Source organism: Hippopotamus amphibius, chromosome 12 (assembly GCF_030028045.1).
Source record: "Hippopotamus amphibius kiboko isolate mHipAmp2 chromosome 12, mHipAmp2.hap2, whole genome shotgun sequence".
Taxonomy (NCBI): Eukaryota; Metazoa; Chordata; class Mammalia; order Artiodactyla; family Hippopotamidae; genus Hippopotamus; species Hippopotamus amphibius.
This window is the reverse complement of record NC_080197.1, coordinates 17,057,850-17,077,621: the sequence shown is the minus strand read 5'-3', so window position 1 is coordinate 17,077,621 and position 19,772 is coordinate 17,057,850. Positions and strand designations below refer to the sequence as shown.

Here is a 19,772-nt window from a genome sequence, read left to right as displayed (position 1 = left end):
CCAGCATATAAGCAGCAGAACCAGGATTCAAAATGTACTCAGCTCCCAGTGTCTTTGCTCTTTGCTATCGTGCTGCTTAGTGAATAAATGCAAAGATACACCATGTTACAGGAAGGAAAACCCAGTGTCCTAAAGTGATCTGTTCACAGCTGGACTGGGCTCTCTAGCAAGAGCTGAGATGCTGGCTGGCTGCCCAGGGTGAACATCAGCAGAGTGGCACCCCCCCAGAGGTACACCGAGTTGTGCAGGGTTTAGAGTAGAATAGACACTTCCATGGGAAAACCGCAGCTCAGAGTGAAGCCCCTCCTCTGAGTCTGGTAATGCAGATGTGCTGGTCCTTTCTAACTCAATGTTCAATCTCCTCCTCTCTTAGATCCAGGAGATGGTCCACTCGGAGGTCGCTGCCTATGACTCAGGCCGGCCAGGACCCCTGCTGGGCCGCCCAGCAATGCTAGCGGGCCACATGAGCGCCCTCAGCCAGTCCCAGCTCATCTCTCAGATGGGCATCCGGAGTGGCATCGCCCACAGCTCCCCATCACCCCCAGGGAGCAAGTCGGCCACCCCCTCTCCCTCCAGTTCGACTCAGGAGGAGGAGTCGGAAGCGCATTTCAAGGTATGTAGAGATGGAGATGCAGAGGCTTAAGATGCCTTAAGATGCCCTCCCGTCAGCAAGGGGACAGGCCCTGCATGGAAATGGGCATCACCCACTTCTAGAGAAGACTAGAAGAGTTTAACTGTACCCTTTGTTGGAAACAAAAAGAGGAGGAAAATTCTGGAAAAATGTGATGAAGTCTTATTCCTAAATGGCCAGTGGGTCATTTCAGCCACATTGATGGCACTGGCAAGATCCTCAGGGCCACATCTTATGGTCACTTTGGCCTTTTAGGAGGACCCCAAAGATGTGTGGTCCAGGGATGCTCTGGGCAGCGCTTCAGGATGGAGCACTAAAAATGACCTCTCCTTATTGGGGACATGCCCCGCCCTGTATCCCTGGAAACAGAGGTGGTCCTGCATCTTTAAGAACATGTCAGGGATGAGAGCTTACCATGTGTCCAGGCTCCGGATCTTTCTTTACACTGATTCTAAGTCTCCCTCCCTATCAAAGTGCATGTTTTACTAGAGCAGAAAAGAGAGGCTCAGAAAGGTCAGGGATGGATGTACTTGCCCAGAATCTCTCAGTGAACCACTGGCAGCATCAAGACTTGATCCCACAATGCCTGCCTCCCTTTCTTCTTCATAAGGGCCTCTCGAGCCCTTTTCACATGGTGGCCCTGCAGAGGCCTGGGGCAGTAACCATGGCACCATGCCATCCAGCAGAGACCCTGATCTCCTGACTGGGGTGGGCGCCTCTGGATCCCGCTCCAGCTTCATCCTCAGGATAACTTCGTCTCTGTTGTAGTTCAGGCAGGGATGGTTTTAATTTAATTTAATTCTTATTTAACAAATCCTTCTAAAATAATTTCAGACGCTATTCTAGGGACATGACAGGTATTAATCCACGTAATCTTCATCACAACCCTATGTGGTGGGTGCCTGTATTATTTCCTATTGGCAGATGGGGAAACTGAGGCACAGAGAGGTTAAGTAACTTATCAAATGTCGTAGAACCAGGACTTAAACCCAGGTGGTTGTCGTCTGGCTCCAGTCTGGTTGTAGTCTGCAGCTCTTGAACACCTGCAGTGCCCCATCTGCTCAGCTGTCTGTCAGTTACAAGGTGCATCCGCGTCCCCTGTCCTGTTAGAGCCCTGCTGTGGTGCTGGCAGAACTGAGGCTTGGAGAGGTGCGTGGCTGCAGAGAAACACTCAGGAACAGGAGCAGCATGGCTACAGCATGCCCCTCACTGTCCCTCAGACATGCAAGCCTGAGTCTTATCCACTGACCCACAGTTTCCTTATCAATTCATGGTGTCACCTTCATTTTCTTGGTGAGTAGAGCCACGGTCTTCACGGCCGGATCCAGGGCCTTTTACCAAAATCCCTAGTCCTTGGGTGGTCTAGGAGTCCTAGTCTGTGGGGTGCATTCCCACCCCCTCTCCATCCTGGAAGCTGTACGTGAGGTGCTTACAGTATAGTCCTGGAGTCTGACTGCATCAGAGGCCAGGTGTCCAGGGTGAGGCCACACCTGGCAAAAGTTACATTAGCCTCACTCCCAGCCAACAGCTTCAAAGGGAGTCAGGGGGACTAAACCACCAGCCCCAAGTCACACAGCTGAAATGTGGTGGAAGAGACCGATCTTATGGAATCAAGGATAATCTTTGGGGATTGTGATCACAAGAGGGGAGAGCTGTTAAGAAAAATACATCTGGGACTTCCCTGGTGGCGCAGTGGTTAAGAATCCACCTGCCAATGCAGGGGACACGGGTTCGAGCCCTGGTCTGGGAAGATCCCACATGCCACAGAGCAGCTAAGCCCGTGTGCCACAACTACTGAGCCCATGTGCTGTAACTACTGAAGCCTGAGTGCCTAGAGCCCATGCTTCACAACAAGAGAAGCCACCGCATTGAGAATCCCGTGCACATCAGTGAAGCATAGCCCCTGCTTGCCACAACTAGAGAAAGCCTGCAAGCAGCAAAGAAGACCCAATGCAGCCAAAAAAAAAAAAAAAAAAAAGGAGGCGGGGGGGGGGGTGGGGGGAGAAAAACTTGGAAATAGTCCAAAAAGAGATAACTGCACATTCTTTCAATGGCATATCACAGCATCCTCTAATAGGCTCACTCAAGAACTATCTGATTCTCTGGGAGATTGTGCCTTTGTTTTGATTCCTCCTTCATTATTGATTAGGGGGTTTTACACTCCGTAAAGGAAGATGATAACGTGGGTGGGGGGAGGGAAAGCAATGAAAGAAGTAAACGATTTTTGTCTGATTACAAGGCAAATTAATTTTTCCCTGTAGAGACACAAATGACTTCTGTCCAGTAGAAAAGACTAAAAGCCCCAGAGGTGGCAGTCTTATTGCCGTGTAGGACATGAACCAGTTTCTTTCTCTTGTATTACTTTGAATCAGCTTTACCATTGTGCTGATTCTCATTGGTGAGTTAAAAGAAAACCCCAGGGTTTGTACCCAGGACGTGTGTGTGTGCGTGTGTGTGTGTGTGTGTTCGTTCAAGCCCCGGGGGGCAGCCAGCCTCCAAGTGCTGCCCGTGTATGAGCAGGGCTGGGCCAGCAGGGAAAAGCTGAGGAAAGTCCAGCCCTGCCTGAGGCTGGGTTGGGGCCCCTTTGGCAGGAGGTCTTGGGCTTCTCTGATTTTCTGACTTCTCTCACCCGGGCAGATGTCGGGAGAAAAGAGACCCTCGGCCGACCCCGGCAAAAAGGCCAAGAACCCAAAGAAGAAGAAGAAGAAGGACCCCAATGAGCCGCAGAAACCCGTGTCAGCCTACGCCCTCTTCTTCAGAGACACGCAGGCCGCCATCAAGGGACAGAACCCCAGTGCGACCTTCGGGGATGTGTCCAAAATTGTGGCCTCCATGTGGGACAGCTTGGGAGAGGAGCAGAAGCAGGTGAGCCCCCATCCCTTTCTGGGCTTCCCCCCCACCTCCGCCACCCACCCCCACCGCCCCGAGGCTTTGAGGTCACACTTGGAAGGTCTGGAACCAGGTCTAGCCTCTGGAACTAGAGACTCTTGCAGAGGTCTTTACCGGGCTCAGTTTGCCCATCTGTAAGCTGGGGAGGTAGGGCCCTTCCCATCTAGCTGTCTTGCAGCTGCGTTCACTAGCAACTTGGATAAGTGGAGAAAAAAAACAACCTCTGCTTCCTCATCTGTTAAATGAGAACAGGAATCTCCATTCGTCTTGGTGTCTAACTCTAAAAGTCTGGGGTCTGGGCCAGAGCTTTCCTATCCACTGACCGTAGGCCTGTGGCCTCCTCTCAGGGGCCTGCAGGGGGAATAGGAGCAGAACCAGCTCAGAGGTAAATGCCAGCTACCAGCCGTGTGAGCTCAGGCTGACCATCTGACCTCTCCCCGATATTGCCCACATTTTGGATCTTTCAGGCCTACAAGAGGAAGACTGAAGCAGCGAAGAAAGAGTATTTGAAGGCTCTGGCAGCCTACAGGGCCAGCCTTGTCTCCAAGGTAACACCTGGAATCCCTAGGCCCAGCCCTGACATGAGTGGGGCCTCTTGAGGGATAGAGCAAGAACTGAGGCCCACGGGAACAGGCAACACCAGAGGTCTTGGAAGGGATGGATAAGACCAATGTGGTCCCTTCTCCAGGGCACCTCCTGTGTACCAGGCTCATGCTGGGTACTTTACATGCATCTCATTTCATTAATTCTTCCAACAAGAATTTGATACACAGAGCACTTAAGCAATTTGCCTGGAAGTATCCAGCTTGTTAGATGGCTATACTAGGATTCAAACCCAGTTTTGCCAGTCTTCAAATGTGGCCATTCCTTCTGACCACACGCTCTGCCTCCTTTTCCAACACCAGCATGGCAGGAGGCTCAGTGTGGTGGTGGTTGTATGGTCCGGGGGGGCGGGAGGGGTCACGAAGCTGCCACAGGGGACATGGCTTCTGGGTTAGGCCGTAAAGGGCCAAGCAAAGAGGGTGTCCCAAGTCAAGGGAACAGCCCACGCAAAGGCCCAGAGGCTGGGGAGAAGCCTAAGTAGAGATAGCCCAGCTAGACGATGCTGGCCTGAATTGCCCCTGTGAGTCCCTAGCTCTCCGCCAACGGGCCCAAGAGCCAGCCAGGAGCCACGCCCGTGGGTTACAAACCATGTGGTCTCCTGGCCCAGGTTCTGGCTTATGCAGCTGCTCCAGAGTGATTGGTGTCTTTCTCCTTCCAGAGCTCCTCCGACCAGGGCGAGGCCAGGAGCACTCAGGCGAGCCCACCGGCCAAGATGCTCCCACCCAAGCAGCCCATGTACGCCATGCCAGGCCTGGCTTCCTTCCTGACGCCTTCCGACCTGCAGGCCTTCCGCAGCGGGGCCTCCCCCGCCAGCCTCGCCCGGACGCTGGGCTCCAAGTCGCTGCTGCCGGGTCTCAGCGCATCCCCGCCCCCCTCTTTCCCTCTCAGCCCCACCCTGCACCAGCAGCTGCCACTGCCCCCCCACGCCCAGGGCACCCTGCTCAGCCCACCTGGCAGCATGTCCCCAGCCCCCCAGCCTCCCGTCCTGCCCGCTCCCATGGCTCTCCAGGTGCAGCTGGCCGTGAGCCCCTCACCTCCAGGGCCACAGGTAAGCAGGGCCCAGTGAGAATGTGCCCCTCGGAGACCTCTTGCGGAAAGGGGAGGCAGCTTGGGATTCCAAATACTGGCCCTGCCACTCACCAGCTGTGAAACCTCAGCCTTAGCACCTTACCTCTCTGAGCCTCAGTTACCACATCTGTGAAATGGGGCGAGTACACCTTGCCTGAGATGCTCTGGTGACAGAGAACAGTTGGAAAGTTGCCAGGCAGGTTCTTCAGATTCTTAGGGTACTTCCGGCCCTCCTCCCTCAGCCTCAGTCCATTTCGGCTCTCTGGCTGAGGGGCTGAGGCCCCTGTGGCTTCTGCAGATCAACCCTAGCTCCTAGCTTTCCCCAAAGCTTTTGAAGCCTGACCCCCCCCCCCCAATTGCTCCACAGACACTGGTAATTACAAGGCCTGCTTGGCCCTGGAGGGTCACTCAGCCCAGTAAGTCCATTTTATAGAGTGGAAAACTGAGGTCCAGGAAAGGGAAGTCCTTCACCATCCCCCACCCATGCAACTAAGACAAGGGTTGGATTTTCCAGAATGTGCTCTACTAGAGAAAAGGAAGAAGGTTCCAGGCGGAGAGGCAGAGCGGAGATTTATTATAAGCCGGGGAAGTGTGTCTGCGAACATCCTCAGGCTCACAGCCCCTCTCCCCGCCTTGCTGCCTGAGATGCACCCCACCCCCTCTCCTGTGCTCACCTCCTCCTCCTCCTCCCGCCTCGGCAGGACTTCCCTCACATCTCTGAGTTCCCCAGCGGTTCCGGATCCCGCTCCCCTGGCCCATCCAACCCCACGAGCAGTGGAGACTGGGACAGCAGTTACCCCAGCGGGGAGTGCGGCATCAGCACCTGCAGGTCGGCCCTCACCCCACCCGCCCACGGGTGACGCTGCCCTTGTCCTGCCGACACGTGGAGCGTGAGGATGGGATGACGGGGGTGGGAAGAACCCAGGGGGACACGGCAGGTCACTGTCAGCCCTGCAGGAGGGCCCCGTGGGCCCTGGGCAGCTGCCATCCTCAGGAGAAGACCAAAGCAAGGCCCCCGAAGGACTCAGCTGGTCTGGTGCCAGGCCCGTGGGGGAAACCGAGGCCTGTCTTCACTCTTGCTGTTTTTTCTTCCATCCTGTTTTTTTCACAAGTGTGTCTATGTGACATTCATAGCTAGGCCATCTGTCTTTGGTCAGGTTCCCCAGAAGCAGAGCCTGAGGCAGGTATTGGGTGTCCTTGATGATGTATACATGTTCAGGGAGAACCTGTAGAGAAGCGGAAGGGGGATGGGCAGGAAGCAGGCCAGGGCAAGGAGGGAGCCTAGCGAGGGCGTGGCCTCAGCTGGAGACTGGCTTCGGCCTGTCTCCATGGGAGCTCTGGGACCAGTCACAGCACAGACTTGGTCCCATTTTGAGGTCTGAGCTTTTTGCATCTTCAGCGCTGAGGACCAGGTGGTCCCCTGCCAGGATTCGGGGAGGGGTGTTTGGTTCTGCTCGGTGGATAGTCAGGGCGGGACCCGCATAGACCCTCGTTCATCCTTAGAGGCGCGTCCGAATCCAGGAAGGGGTGAAGGGCTAGAGAGCAGGTGTCCTGATGCGCCCCGGGCCCTGTGTCCAGGCCCCCGAGGGCCACGGGGCACCTGGGGTGGGGTGGAGGGATCACATCTGCTCTGACAGCCCTTCCTTTCTCCCCCAGCCTGCTCCCCAGGGATAAATCGCTCTACCTCACCTAAGCCCGCCTCCCTCTCCTCCCTGAGGCTTGCTGGAAGGGCACTGCTCAGAGCCTGAAGGGCTGACGGCAGAAAAGAGGCCTTGGCAGGAAGCAGGGTGCCGGAGAAGAGAGAGCAGTGACACGCCCACAGCCCAGGGCTGAGTCTCTTCCTCAACCTCCCACCAGACTCTGCAGAGGCAGCCCACCGCCCGCCACCAGCCCAAAGAACCTGCAGGAACCTTCCACCCCCTGATCTGCTTGCTCCAGGGTTACTGTGGACCCCGCTCTTTGCCCTGCCACCGTACCCTATGTCTGGACGTCTGGCCCCAGCCCAGGGTCGCATGAGCTGCCCCTGGACGGGTCGCTCTGCAGCAGAAACCCACCCCCAGATGCATGGGGTGGGGCCAGCTCAGCCCCAGACGTGCAAATACGGTTTTACAGTGTGAACAAGACATTATGAAACTGATAAACTGTTGGCTCCGTGTACGTACTAGTTGACTAAGTGTTTTAGAAACTGTGCTGAAGACACCTGTAAGATTATTTTCTTGGGGGGTGGGAGTAGATTCCTTTAAGGTGAAAAGCATTTTATATGACCCTTAGCACATATTTTTAAGTTTTATCTTAAGGGAGACGTGCACAAAAGAGACTGCCAAACCGTTTCATCGTCTGTACAGCAGGAACTGGACGATTTACAGCCACACTCAGAGACCTTGCGCTTTTTTTTAAATCATACATTTATCTATTTAAAATGGCCAGCAACGACTTCTGTCTATTTATGAGGAACAGTTGAGAACAAAAATGCAGTTTATCATAAAGTGTGCGTGCTTTGGGGGTTTGGTTTGAGTTTGGGTTCTTAATGTTTGCAGCTGTTTTCTGACCCTGCAAATGTCTGTCTCGGTGCCCAGTGCTTCTCTCGAATTTCTTTATAATAAAACTTCTGAAAAGTTGGCAACAGGCCTGTCTCTGCTTGCACTTGGTAAGTCAGGGCCAGGCCTTTCTGGAGTGGCCTTGGTGGTGGCTTCGCCAGGACAGAGCCCCTGGTGTCAGTCAGATTGAGGTCAAAGTCCTACCTGCCCTTTCCCCGCCCCTGAGAGTCTCTAACAGGGGCAGAGCCTAAGTCTTGCCATCTATAGACGTGGGATAACGATGGCGCAAACATGTAGGGTTCTCGTGACGATTCAAAGGGCTCTGGGATAGAGTGCTGGCCACACAGGGGGCCCCATTGGCAGGTGACCCCCGTGAGCCCTTACCGACCACTCCCTTGCCACTGATGGGGCCCCTCTCCTCTGGAAGCTTCCAGTCTGGTGGAGGTGAGAGGTGGGTTCAGGACAGCAGGAGCTCAGAGTTGACAGAGGGACTCCTCCAAACCTGAGTGTAGCAAGCATCCTGGACAAGGAACGCTTAACCAGGCTTCCCGACAGATTTTAGGGGGGTGATACTTCAAAAAAAACAAAGTAATAATTATTTTAACTGTATCTAGAAAAGTCACTATCGCTGGTACAGAGGTGCTTTGGGGAAACTACAGCTCTTGGGCCCCATGGCACAGCTATTTTGAGGTGGGGGGGGCAGGTGACAGCACCCTGAACCAGGCCCGTGACCCAGACAGAGGAGGCTTCACAGGTCTGGCCCCTTGTTCTCCAATCATGCAGCCCCGCTTCGCCCAGATAACAGCTCCTGGGATGAGGCACAGTTTCTCTGTGGGCAGTTTCCTCACTGGAGGGCATTTTGTAATCCACTTTGGAAAAAGAACAAAAGAAAAACCAGCCAAACAAACAAAAACAACATGCTGTCATGTCAGTAGCATCATTGCAATGTGAAGCATAAATATTTCATGTGGTTACAATGTCCTCTCCTATGTGGAGCGTGTCAGTAACACACTGATGACTTAGACCGTTTCATATTTGACTGTTGCATCTACGTTGGAGAAAACAGCATCACTGGGATCCGCACAGACAGCCCCAAATAACAAGCGTGCAGCGCTCTCTGGTGCTTGCTCCTGAGGCGGACGCGCCCACCTGCCCCGCCCCCCATCGCTGCACGGGAGCTCAGGGTTCCTTTGGACACGTCCACATGCCGGGGCTGGCCTCTCTCTCGGCTACAAGGGACACTCAGAGGCACCCGAGCAGAGTCTGAATACCCTGCCTACGGATATGAGGGGGTCGCCAAGTGGCTGCGTCCGGTAGCCCCAGAGAGTGGGAACAGAGCCCATGGTCAGTGGAATGTGCAAGAAGACAGATTTCAGGGTCATGGAGTCCCGATGCCAGCTATAGTGGGTGCTGTGGATGCCCCACCCAGATCGCTTTATGGCCAGCACCCATCCCCCAGCTCCTGAGTGTTGGCTGCTCCCAGTTCTCAGTGGCCCCCTTTGTCCCAGGCATTGCCCTGGACCAGGAGGGGATGTCCCATTCCCCAGAGCCACCCTCCGCTAACGACCAAATCATGAAGCAGCCGACTCCGGTCCCACTGATGCTCTAGAGCTCCCGTGGGGTCACGACGCAGCAGGTCTCCCTCTCGGCTTAGCTGCTTCTCCCCCCTGCCCTGCTTACCTCACTCCCCTTCTGCGAGCACCCACCTGGTAAACTTGACCTAGAGACCCCATCGCAGGCTCTATTCCTCGGGCAACGGACCTATGATTCTATGTGAGCACAGGGGGGCCACACCAGTAACGTTCCATATTCTTTCTCTCACTCTGGCCCTACCTTCAAATACAAGACTAGCAGCCCCTGAAACCAACTCAAGCTTCATGCAAGGGGGATCTAGGTTCCCATGTGTTCACAAAGAAATCCCCTCCCCAGGAAGTCCTCTCTCGCCAGGAAGCAGTGTCTGCCGTCTTCCTCCTACTCTGTCCCAGGATGATGTCGGTACAGCCCATGGAGTCCTTCGGAGCTCGATGCCAAGCCCGCTGTAACAGCACTGAGGCCTCTGCCACAGACGCCCCCACGCTGTCCCTGTGCTCCCAAAGCACCTCAGCCTCGGAATAGACCAGGTACCACTGCAGCCACGGCACCCCCCCATCTGCCAAGGGCAGTCTGTGGCCTGAGCCCACTGTACCACGTTATGTTATTGCCTGGACCCTAGTGCAGTGCCCTTGATGTCGTAAGGACCCTCAGCTCCCACCTGCAGCTGCACCCCCCCGCCCCGCCCCCGTCTGTAGAGCTGGCCCAGGAACCAAAACCTCTTGCCCTTCCCAGTGCCAAAAGCCTGCTTCAGATGCCTCCCTCTCCCAGCTCCCCGCCACAAACACTTTGGAATCCTAGCAGGGAGCACGGTGCGGGCAAAGGCCAAGCCTCCCATGCCGGAAGGAAGGCGTGGCTGGTCCTAAGTTTGCCCAGCAGTAACCCCTCCCTCGAGGGCTCCGTACAAATTTCCACATTAGACCGAATGTGGGCAACATGGCACAAACAGGCCTTCCAATTAATTTTCAGAGTCCAGGATGCTAAAACTCAATGTGTTCATTCAGCAGGGATGCAAGTAGCCGAGCAGTTGCTCTCTGCCAAGCCCTTCGCTGAGCACCAGGAAGGCCAAGTGGAACTGGACACAGATTATGCCAATCCAGGAGCTCAAGGCGAGCTGGGGAGGCAGCGAATGAAAACAGTAATATTTAATTAATCATAAAGTTATCATTTTTATCTCATAAATCATAAAAATATAAAATTAAAACTGTGTGACCAGTGCAAAAAGAGGGAGCCAGGAGGATGCAGAAGAGGGGCCCCCAGTCCGGCCGGGGTCTGCCAATGCTTCTTGGGTAGGTGACGTCTGGGCTGTGCCCTGCCCAGTGACCAGGGCTGAGCTGGAGGACTGGCCCATGGTTGGAGGGTGCCGTGCTTTCCTGACCCCGGGACACAGAGGCTGGCTCTGTGGTTGTGATCCTCCCAAGGGGAAGGGGCGCTGGGAGGGACACACTCAGAGTACAGGATTATGTACACACTACGCATATGAAGTAGATAAACAGCAAGGATTTACTGTATAGCACAGGGACCTATATTCAATATCTTGTAATAACCTATAATGGAAAAGAATAGAAAAAAAATATAGACATATACACATGCATAAAACACGGGCATACACACCATACACATCACATACCACACACCCACAGTGCCCACACACACACCCCAGCACATCCTGGCTAGTACATAACACAAGAAACTTTACCTTCAAGTGTAGAGATTAAATAACGCCAATAATAATAATTCCACATTTATTAAGTCGTTATTACTCACAGCAACGCTTTGAAGAGGAGACTATTACTCACCCCAAGTCACATAGGAGGAAATGGGGAAGGAACTTGCCCAAGGTCATGTGACTTATAAGAAACACAGCCGATATTCTCCTAGGCAGGCCATGCCCGGAGCTGTCCCTGGTCACCACAATGCCATAGCCCTTCATCTCTCTGGCCGCAGTTTCACCCCACATGCAGGGGTTACCTGGGCCTCCATCCTCCCTCCTCTCCAGAGGGAGGATGCTCCGGCTGCCAGAAGGAGCCCCCACCCACCACCCTGCCCATCTCTGTCTAACTGACCTTGTCCATACTTGACCTTCAGCCATTAGAGCTAAGCTTTGCAGTGGAGGAAGGCTGCCCTCCAGAGGTTGCTATTAAATACAAAGCGGGTTAATTGGGACTCGTTCAACAAATATTTAATGAACTCCTGTTATGTGCCAGGCACTGTGCATGGTGCTGCCTCACAGCAATGACTAAGACAGGCCAGGTCCCCATCCTCTTAGAGAAATAAAGCATTAAACAAAGATACCCACAAATATATATAAGATATCAAATGGTAAGGATGCTTAGAAGGGCCCCAAAATAGTTGCTCTGAGCAAGAATAACAGGTGGTCCGTGTTAGATTGAGAGAAGGTGGTAAAGGAAGGGCTTTTGAGGAAGTGATCCTGGTGGCTCTCCCCGCTCCAACCATCCCCTCCCGGGGGATGCAGGGGTGGATGGTGCCGGGACGCTGGCTCGGGAAGGAGGCTCAGGTTCACGCATCTCTTCAGGAGCTCTGGGCATGAGTGTGTTGGGGGTGGGGATGTTTGGCCCCAACTGTGAATCAATTTCTCCAACACGTATATCTCAGAGGCAGCCCTGGTCACCTGCACTGGGACATTAAAACAGGTCCTTCCAGCCAACATATTTTTACACAAACTGTAATGAATAAGAAGGGAAGTTTGAGACGGTGATGAACACTCAGAAGACAACGTAATAGGCTGACACAAGAGGGATGGGCGGAGGGAACTTGCAGCCACTTCACAAAGGGGATGGAGGTGGCTGAGCAGAGACCTGAGGACATAAAGGAACCAGCAGTGACCATACCTAAGAGGACAGAGCTCCTGCGAGGAAAAAAGTCTCAAGGAGAGGCCCTGGGGCAGGAAGAAGCTGGCTTATTCTGGAATAGCAAGGAAGGCAGTGTGACTGGGGGACAAAGGGGAGCGTGGCACGAGGTGGGTTTGAGGATGCTGCCAGCGGCCTGATGGGGACACTTAGGCCACAACAGGGAGTTTGGCCTTTGTGGTCAGGGAAGTAGGAAGTCATTCAAGTGAAGGAGCGACACGATCCAAACTGCATTTTCACAAGATCCCTCTGGCTGTCAGGAGGGGAGTGGGAGTCAGAGCCTGTGCAGTCATCCAGGGGAGAGAAGGCGGTGGCACCGGACAGGGTGGTGATGGCGGAGGAGGGGGATATGGGTGGCTCGGGGGCACTGTGCCACTGGGCGCGACAGGGACGCGGGGCGCAGTGGCATGAGGACGGCTGCTGGCGGAGAGAAGCAGCATGGGGCGAGGAGTCTGCAGCCCTGGTCGCAGGGACCTCAGCCGCAGTCGCCGTGCACTCCCCGGTCCCACCATGTAATGTGGGACTCATACTGCCTCTGAGGGATGGGAAGGGAATCAGACAGCGTACTGGGCAGCAAAGGGGTTTCTAAACTGCAGCCATGAAGCAGTTAAAGAAACCACGATGAAACCTTCTAGTCAAGGGAGAAGGGGACATGGAGGCCAGCCGTCATTGGCTGTTGCTCTTGGGTGTAGACGTAATTGTGTCCCCTCAAAATGCATGTTGAAGCCTAACCCCCAGGGTGATGGTGCGTGGAGGTGATCGGGTTTAGATGAGGTCATGTGGGTGGGGCCCCCACGATGGGATTAGTGCTCTTGTAATAAGACACACCAGAGAGGAGTCATTTCTCTCTCCCTCTCTCTCTCTCCCTGATCCCCTCTCTCCCACCCCCTGCCATGTGGGATCACAGTGAGAAGACAGCCATCTGAACCGCCAAGAAAGAGCTCTCATCAGACGCTGATGGCACCTTGATCTTGGACATCCAGCCTCCAGAACTGTGAGAAAATCAATTTCTGTGGCTGAAGCCCCGCAGTCTGTGGTACGTGTCGTGGCAGCCCGAGCTGACTGCTATGCCCTGAGAATTAGTGAGGGCTCTGGTGGGGCAAGGAAAGGGGGGCAGGACCCCGTGGCTCTCAGAGCGTGCAGAACCAAGCAGGGCTCGGCGGCGTGAAATCGCGCCTGTGGGACAAAGGCAGTAATGTCACGCTGTCTTATAACAGCAATCAGCAGGGACATGGGAGGAAGGATGTTAATATTCGAGGTCCTCGACTTCAACTTTTAAACCAGTAATACACGTACAGAGCTTAACAAGTCAAACCACACTACGCAGCTTCTAACGACACCGCTCTCCACGCCTTCCAGCCCCGACTCCCACCACCTCCCACCACACCCTCACTGCTTCCAGCGCTTTCTCTGTGACTTAACAAATAAATGCGGATATACCGCTATTTTGTGATTTATCCATTTTAAAGTATTATTTATTCACTTCCTTTCCCCCATCTAAGGAACACCTACCACACTTTTTGAGGACTTACTCCCCACGGGCATTTTACATATAAAGGCATTTTACATATAAAGGCACTTTACATATAAAGTCTGTTTTATTTCTCACGCAACCCTGTAAAATAGTTGCCATTAACCCTGCCGTACAAATGAGAAACCAGAGGCATAAAGAGATGAAAAAGCAATTGATCCCAGAACAAGTCAGTGGCAGAGTCAGGGTCTGGACTCCAAGGCCGTGGCCTCCACACTCACACCTGCGCCATAGGGTTTCTTCACCGTGTCACTGTGGACATTTGGGGCTGGATAAGTCTTTGTTGGATGGGAGTGGGGAGTGGGGGAGGGGCGCTATTCTGTGCATCACAGGATGTCTGACAGCATCGCGGGCCTGTACCCACTAGATGCCAGTAGCACCCCTCTCCCCGACATGTGACCACCAAAAATAGCCGCCAGACACTGCCAATGCCCCCCTCCCCGGGAGGCCAAACTACCCCCAGTTGAGAATCACCAGTGTATCGGAAGGTGGGCTGGACTTCCCCTTTCTGTGGACAGTGCTGCCTTAGACAGGGAGTCAGGCTTGGCCTTTTGAGGGCCCCCCTCTGGCCACTGCCCTCCCTACAGGGTGAGAGGTCCGTGGAGCCAAGGAGACACGCCTACCTAGAACCTCCGCCTTTCTGAATAACATTCCGTTTTCCAGGGCCTGGGTGCGCTTGTGGCCCGTTCTCCTGGCTGCACTTCCACCCCGGAGAGGTGGCCCAGCGTGTCACTGTGGCAGGAGGGAGGTGGACAGAGCCAGATGTTTGAACCAGGTGGCCTGGACACGAATGCCAGGCCCCTCTGCTGCAGGCTGCTTGTCAGAGGTGGGAAGACAAGGCTGGTGGGCTGTGCGCAGAGCCTCCATTTGTATCTTGTCTTAACCTGCAAACCTCAGGGCTGGCCTGCTCCAGACCCTGGCTGCCAGTGTAGCTGGTGGGAACGTGGTCGTAGGCCGCACATTTTCAACACATCAGTTTGAAGAATTTATTCACATTTTTTTGAGGGGGAAAAAAAAAAAGATTTAGGGACTTCCCTGGCGGTCCAGTGGTTAAGACTCCCTGCTCCCAATGCAGAGGGCATGGGTTCGATCCCTGGTTGGGGAACTAAGATCCCACATGCCGCACAGTGTGGCCTTAAATAAAGAAAGAAGATTTAGGGCTCACACGTCTGCATCTTTGCTCTCCCCTCCTCTGTCCTCCCCATGAAGCTCCATAATCATTGTGATTAAATTATCATTTCATGTTTACATTCGCCCTATCATGTGAACAAATGTTTACAGATGCGGCAAGGTGTCTACTTTAATTATATTTTGTCAAATAATTTTTTTGATTTTGTTTTTTGTTGTTTTGTGCTTCATTTTCCTCTGTCTCTCATTTCGCCCCAATCTCACAGAAATGTGAACTCGTTCTGCATGTGGTCAGTACTGGGCGTGTCAATGTGTTCTCTCCCTCTCCGGGCAGGCTTGCAGCTGTCATCTGATGCAAATCCCTTTGCTTTTCTCCACTGAAGGTCCTCGCTTTTCTGGATTCTTTTCATCCCTTTTTTGTTTTGCATCTTTGCTGTGGTGGAGCATATCTGCCAGGAGCTTTCTAAGAAAAGGTAGACGGGAAATATATTTGCAGTTCTGCAAACGTTTTTATTCTCCCCTCACACTTGATTGATAGTTGAACTGGGTGAAGATGTCTAGGTTGAAAGTAACTTTCTCTGTGAATTCCGAAGGCATGGCTTTATTGTCTTCTAGCTACCAGTTTGCTGTTGAAGAGCCTAATATTATTCTGCTTCCGTTTCTTCATATGTTGTTTGCATTTTCTACCTTCTCTAGTCGACTTTGGTTTTCTCTTTGTCTGCTATGTCTTGGAATGGCACAGTGCTGTACATTGAGGTGGGTTTTTTTTCACTGGCTGGCGCTAGGTAGACCCTTCCAATCTGAAAGAGTGCCAGATAGCATCTCCCCACCGCCTTCGGTCTTACTCCTGGACCATATTTTTGAACTTGGAGGGCAAGAGATTGGCTTCTCTGTGCTCTTCTCCATGAGGATAAGATGTGCTCGTATCATCACTAACAGGGAAAGGACATGAAGAACAAAGCGCACCCATTAATTCTCCCACGTGGTGCCTCACACTGGGGCTGTGGGGTGGGGGGTCTGAGCTCCTTCATCTTCTCTCCCAGCCTGGCTCTAGGCCACAGGCTTACATCCTAAGCTCAGCCAGCCCTGCTAAACCCCCACCCAGCCTATCTTTGATGAAGACAGTGTATTAGTCAGCCCTGGCTGACATAACAAAATGCTACAGCCTGGGGGGCTTAAACAACAGACATTTCTTTTCTCAGTTCTGGAGGCTGGATGTCCAAGGTCAAAGTGTTGGCAGGATTGGTTTCTTCTGAGTCTTCTCTCCTTGGCTTGCAGATGGCCACCTTCTCTCTGTGTCCTTACATGTTCGTTCCTCTGTGCATAAGAGTCCCTCGTGTCCCCCCTCCCCTCCCCCCATGTGTCCAGATTTCCTCTTCTTGTAAGGACACCAGTTACATTGGCTGAGGGCCCACCCTAATGGCCTCATTTTAACTTAATCACCTCGTTAAAGGCCCTGTCTCTAAACACACTCACATTCTTAGGTACTGGAGGGTAGGGCTTCAACACATGAATTTCAGGGGAGACACAATTCACTCCTTAACAGACAGGGGTGGTGGATATTAATCAGAAACCCCACAATGTGGGTTAAGTCCAACCACTGGCTCATGGGCCAAGCAAAGGGCAATCAGAAAAGACACACAAATCGGGAAAGATTCTGCATGGGTCCATGAAGCAGCCGATCACTCTGACCACCCGGCTTGGGAGGATGCTGTGAAATCCAGACGTGTCACATCCCCCTCCAGCTCATCATCTGTCCCAGGAAAGCCACACATCTAACGTGGTGCCACACACACTGCAATGACTCAAAGAACACTTACTGACACGTCAAGGGGCAGCACCGAAGGACAGGGCTGCCTCCCATGTCTCTGGAATGACAATGGGCCACAACCATTTGTCATCTCTTCTGACTGCCTTCCTAAACCTCCAAGCTCCCCCTGCAGTTTTTTTTTTCCCCAGTCCCACAAAATGTTATTAGAATACAAGGAGTCAGGACTTCCCTGGTAGCACAGTGATAAAGAATTCTCCTGCCAATGCAGGAGACACGGGTTCGATCCCTGGTCCAGGAAGACCCCACATGCCACGGAGCAACTAAATCTGTGTGCTACAACTACTGGGCCTGCGCTCTAGAGCCTGTGAGCCACAACTGTTGAGCTCATGTGCCACAACTACTGAAGCCTGCGTGCCTAGAGCCCATGCTCTGCAACAAGAGAAGCCACCACAATAAGAAGCCTCACACTGCAAAGAAGAGTAGCCCCCACTCACCACAACTAGAGAAAGCCCACGCAGCAGCGAAGACCCAACCAGCCCAAAAAAACAAACAAACAAAAGACTAAAAGGAGTCAACGCACTGTCATTGGCATAAATGAAATTGCAAATTCAAAGACGTCAGAGTTGCTCAGATAAGATAAACAAAGGAAAGAGGCAACAGGGCGTGGTGAGGACTGCCACTAAGTGGAGACTGATGCCTGCGAAAAGGCACGTACATTCAGTGTGTTTTAAAACCCAGGCTAATAAACAAAACAACTCTTCCAGCCAAACGCACCCGCCAAGCATCTAGTTTGTGCCCTGCACTGAGGGTATGGTTAAGAGTATGGGTGTTGAAGATGGACACACAGGCCTAGGTTTAAATCTTAGCTTCTAATCTGCAAAACACAATGGCCTTTGAAAACAGAGGATGCGTGTAAAGTGCCTGTGCTGGGGCTGGCATACAGTAAGTGCTTAATTTATAGTAGCTTTTATTATTATGGTGAATCAGAGAATAGCACTAGTGATGAATTTTTTTAATAAAAGCAGCCTTCTCGAGCACATTTATGAGAACATTCATGTGTGGAGCAGTGGCGCCCCTTGGTGGTCATTATCTGGAACTGCAGTGCAGTGTAGCAGGCCAAACAGTACGGTTGGGAGCCAAGCTGGGCTTCAGGTCAAATTGACAATGAGTTTGAATCCAGTTCGGCCAGATACAAGTAGGTAACATGGTTCGTTCACCTCCACCCTTACCCTCCATCCCCTGCACCCAACAATGACTCCATGGAGTAGCTCCGACAATTTAATGAGACAATGGAACATCACTTGGCAAGTGATATCAACAGCTCTTAATAAGTGCTGGCTACGATCCTAGCACCCAGAACACGACTGGCCCCACACTGCCAACAGCCTTTCCTCTTGTGAGAAGGGGAACAGGTGCATGCTTATTTTTTCTCCTTTAGGGTGAGGGTGAGGAGGGGTTACTTTGGCTTGGGGCATCTAGCCAAAAGATAGATCCCCTGTGGATACCCGAAATTCTTCTAGAGCAAAATATTCCTTTGGATTATGCATTGCTCTATCCAGGCTTCGCTTCTCAAGTGAAAACTCCCTGGGAAGAGTGCCTCTCAGTGTCAAATGCCCAGGTGAGGGAGGATGAGTGTATCAGCTGCTTTCCTCCCAGACCGGAGGGGCCTGGGAGGCACTTTGTGTGGTCAAAATTTCCAGCCAGAACTGCCCCCCCCCCCCCCCCGCCACTCCACACACACCCTCCACCCCACTTGATGTTCTGCCTAAGGAGGGGACTTCCTTGCCAGAGGCCAGGAGGGAAGGAGGAGCCTAGGGTGGGAGACCCCACCCTCCAGCTCCCCTGGACCCCGCCCCCAGATGGAGGACCCTAGGCCATGCCTGGGCTCAGACTGCAGGGTCTCCCTCCCCCCCATCTCCCTCTGGAGCAGCTCCCCCTACATCAACCTTGCCCCTCTCCCATCCTGCTCACACCTCTTTACAAGGTCCTGGGCTATTTTGCCAGCAAATGGAAGCCCTTTCTGTCTGGAAACCCAGGAAGAGAGGCTTCCACTTGCTCCCTGAGCACCCTTTCCCACTGCCAGGTGGAGAAATAAGAACAGGGTAACAGCTCACGTTGACAAAGCTGACCTTGAAGGAAGTAGTCTGCGCTGCTGTCAAAGGAGGCGCCACATGGCCAAGAAGCACGAATGAGGTCTCATTGCTGAGACAGGTCCCTGGCTGAGAGGTAGCCTGAAACGGGGACCTCAGTCCTACACCCATTAAAATGAATTCTGCCGACAACCCAACAGAGTCTGGAAGCACATCTTCCTCTAGCTGAGTCTCCAGATGGGGACACAGCTGGCCAACACCATGATTTCAGCCTTGTGAGCCCTTGAGCAGAGGCCCCAGTTAAAACGGGCCAGACTCCTGAGCCACAGAAACTGTGAGGTGATAAACAGGTGGTTGTTTTCAGCCCACATGTAGGTGGTAATTTGTTGCACAGCAACGGAAAATGAATACAAGCTGTAAACCAGGTTGCACTAATGGTGCAGTTAGGGTTTGATTGCTAAAGAAAACTCACAGGAACCCAGATGACAATACCTATAATCTAAGGTTTATTGCAAGAAAAGAATTCAATATAGGAGCTGCCCTACAGTCGGGAGAATCATCACAGACAAAAGCTGCCTCGTAACCAGGTCCCGAGAAGTTGTGTGTGAGTTCCAACTATCCTTCCTTCTGCAGGGTCCTACTAGATGTGCTTTCTCTCTTGGATCACAAGCCAGAGAACACAGACCACCTCCCAACCAGGGAGCCTAAGATAGAGTCTTGTGTCCTGCTGGTCACATGGGCACATTCTTGCTATGTAATCAGCCCCTATAGCAGAAACTTCTAGGGGCCTCACTGAGACCAGGTGCAAATCATCAATCTCACTGTTATCAACAAACAACGCTGACAAGTTGTTATAAACTGCCCCCAAGCTTGCCCTGAACCCGTGGTTATAAAGCATCCCAATTAATCAGTCCATTTCATGCCTTGAGCAGGGGTCAGCCCTGTGCAGGTACATCTCCTGCTTCGGCAAAACAACAAGCTAGTTCCAGGCCTGCTGGAATCATTCCTCTCGGCACACAGTTTTGAATTTTTTCTTCTTCAGTCAGCTGGAACTTTCTGTGAGA

The 19,772-nt window shown here is 52.9% G+C and overlaps 1 protein-coding gene across 4 annotated transcripts in view; it reads left to right on the top strand.

The window, feature by feature from the left end:
- TOX2 (TOX high mobility group box family member 2) overlaps window positions 1–8,664 on the top strand; it is a 141,877-nt gene extending 133,213 nt beyond the window's left edge. For all 4 annotated transcript variants that reach the window (XM_057702230.1, XM_057702228.1, XM_057702227.1 and 1 more), the window contains 6 exons: window positions 374–613; window positions 3,269–3,496; window positions 3,988–4,068; window positions 4,782–5,171; window positions 5,893–6,020; window positions 6,848–8,664. In XM_057702230.1, the coding sequence (XP_057558213.1) occupies window positions 374–613; window positions 3,269–3,496; window positions 3,988–4,068; window positions 4,782–5,171; window positions 5,893–6,020; window positions 6,848–6,884 (1,104 nt within the window). In that variant the 3' untranslated portion in view covers window positions 6,885–8,664. The remainder of the gene's footprint in view (window positions 1–373; window positions 614–3,268; window positions 3,497–3,987; window positions 4,069–4,781; window positions 5,172–5,892; window positions 6,021–6,847) is intronic.
- Window positions 8,665–19,772: the final 11,108 nt, after the last annotated feature.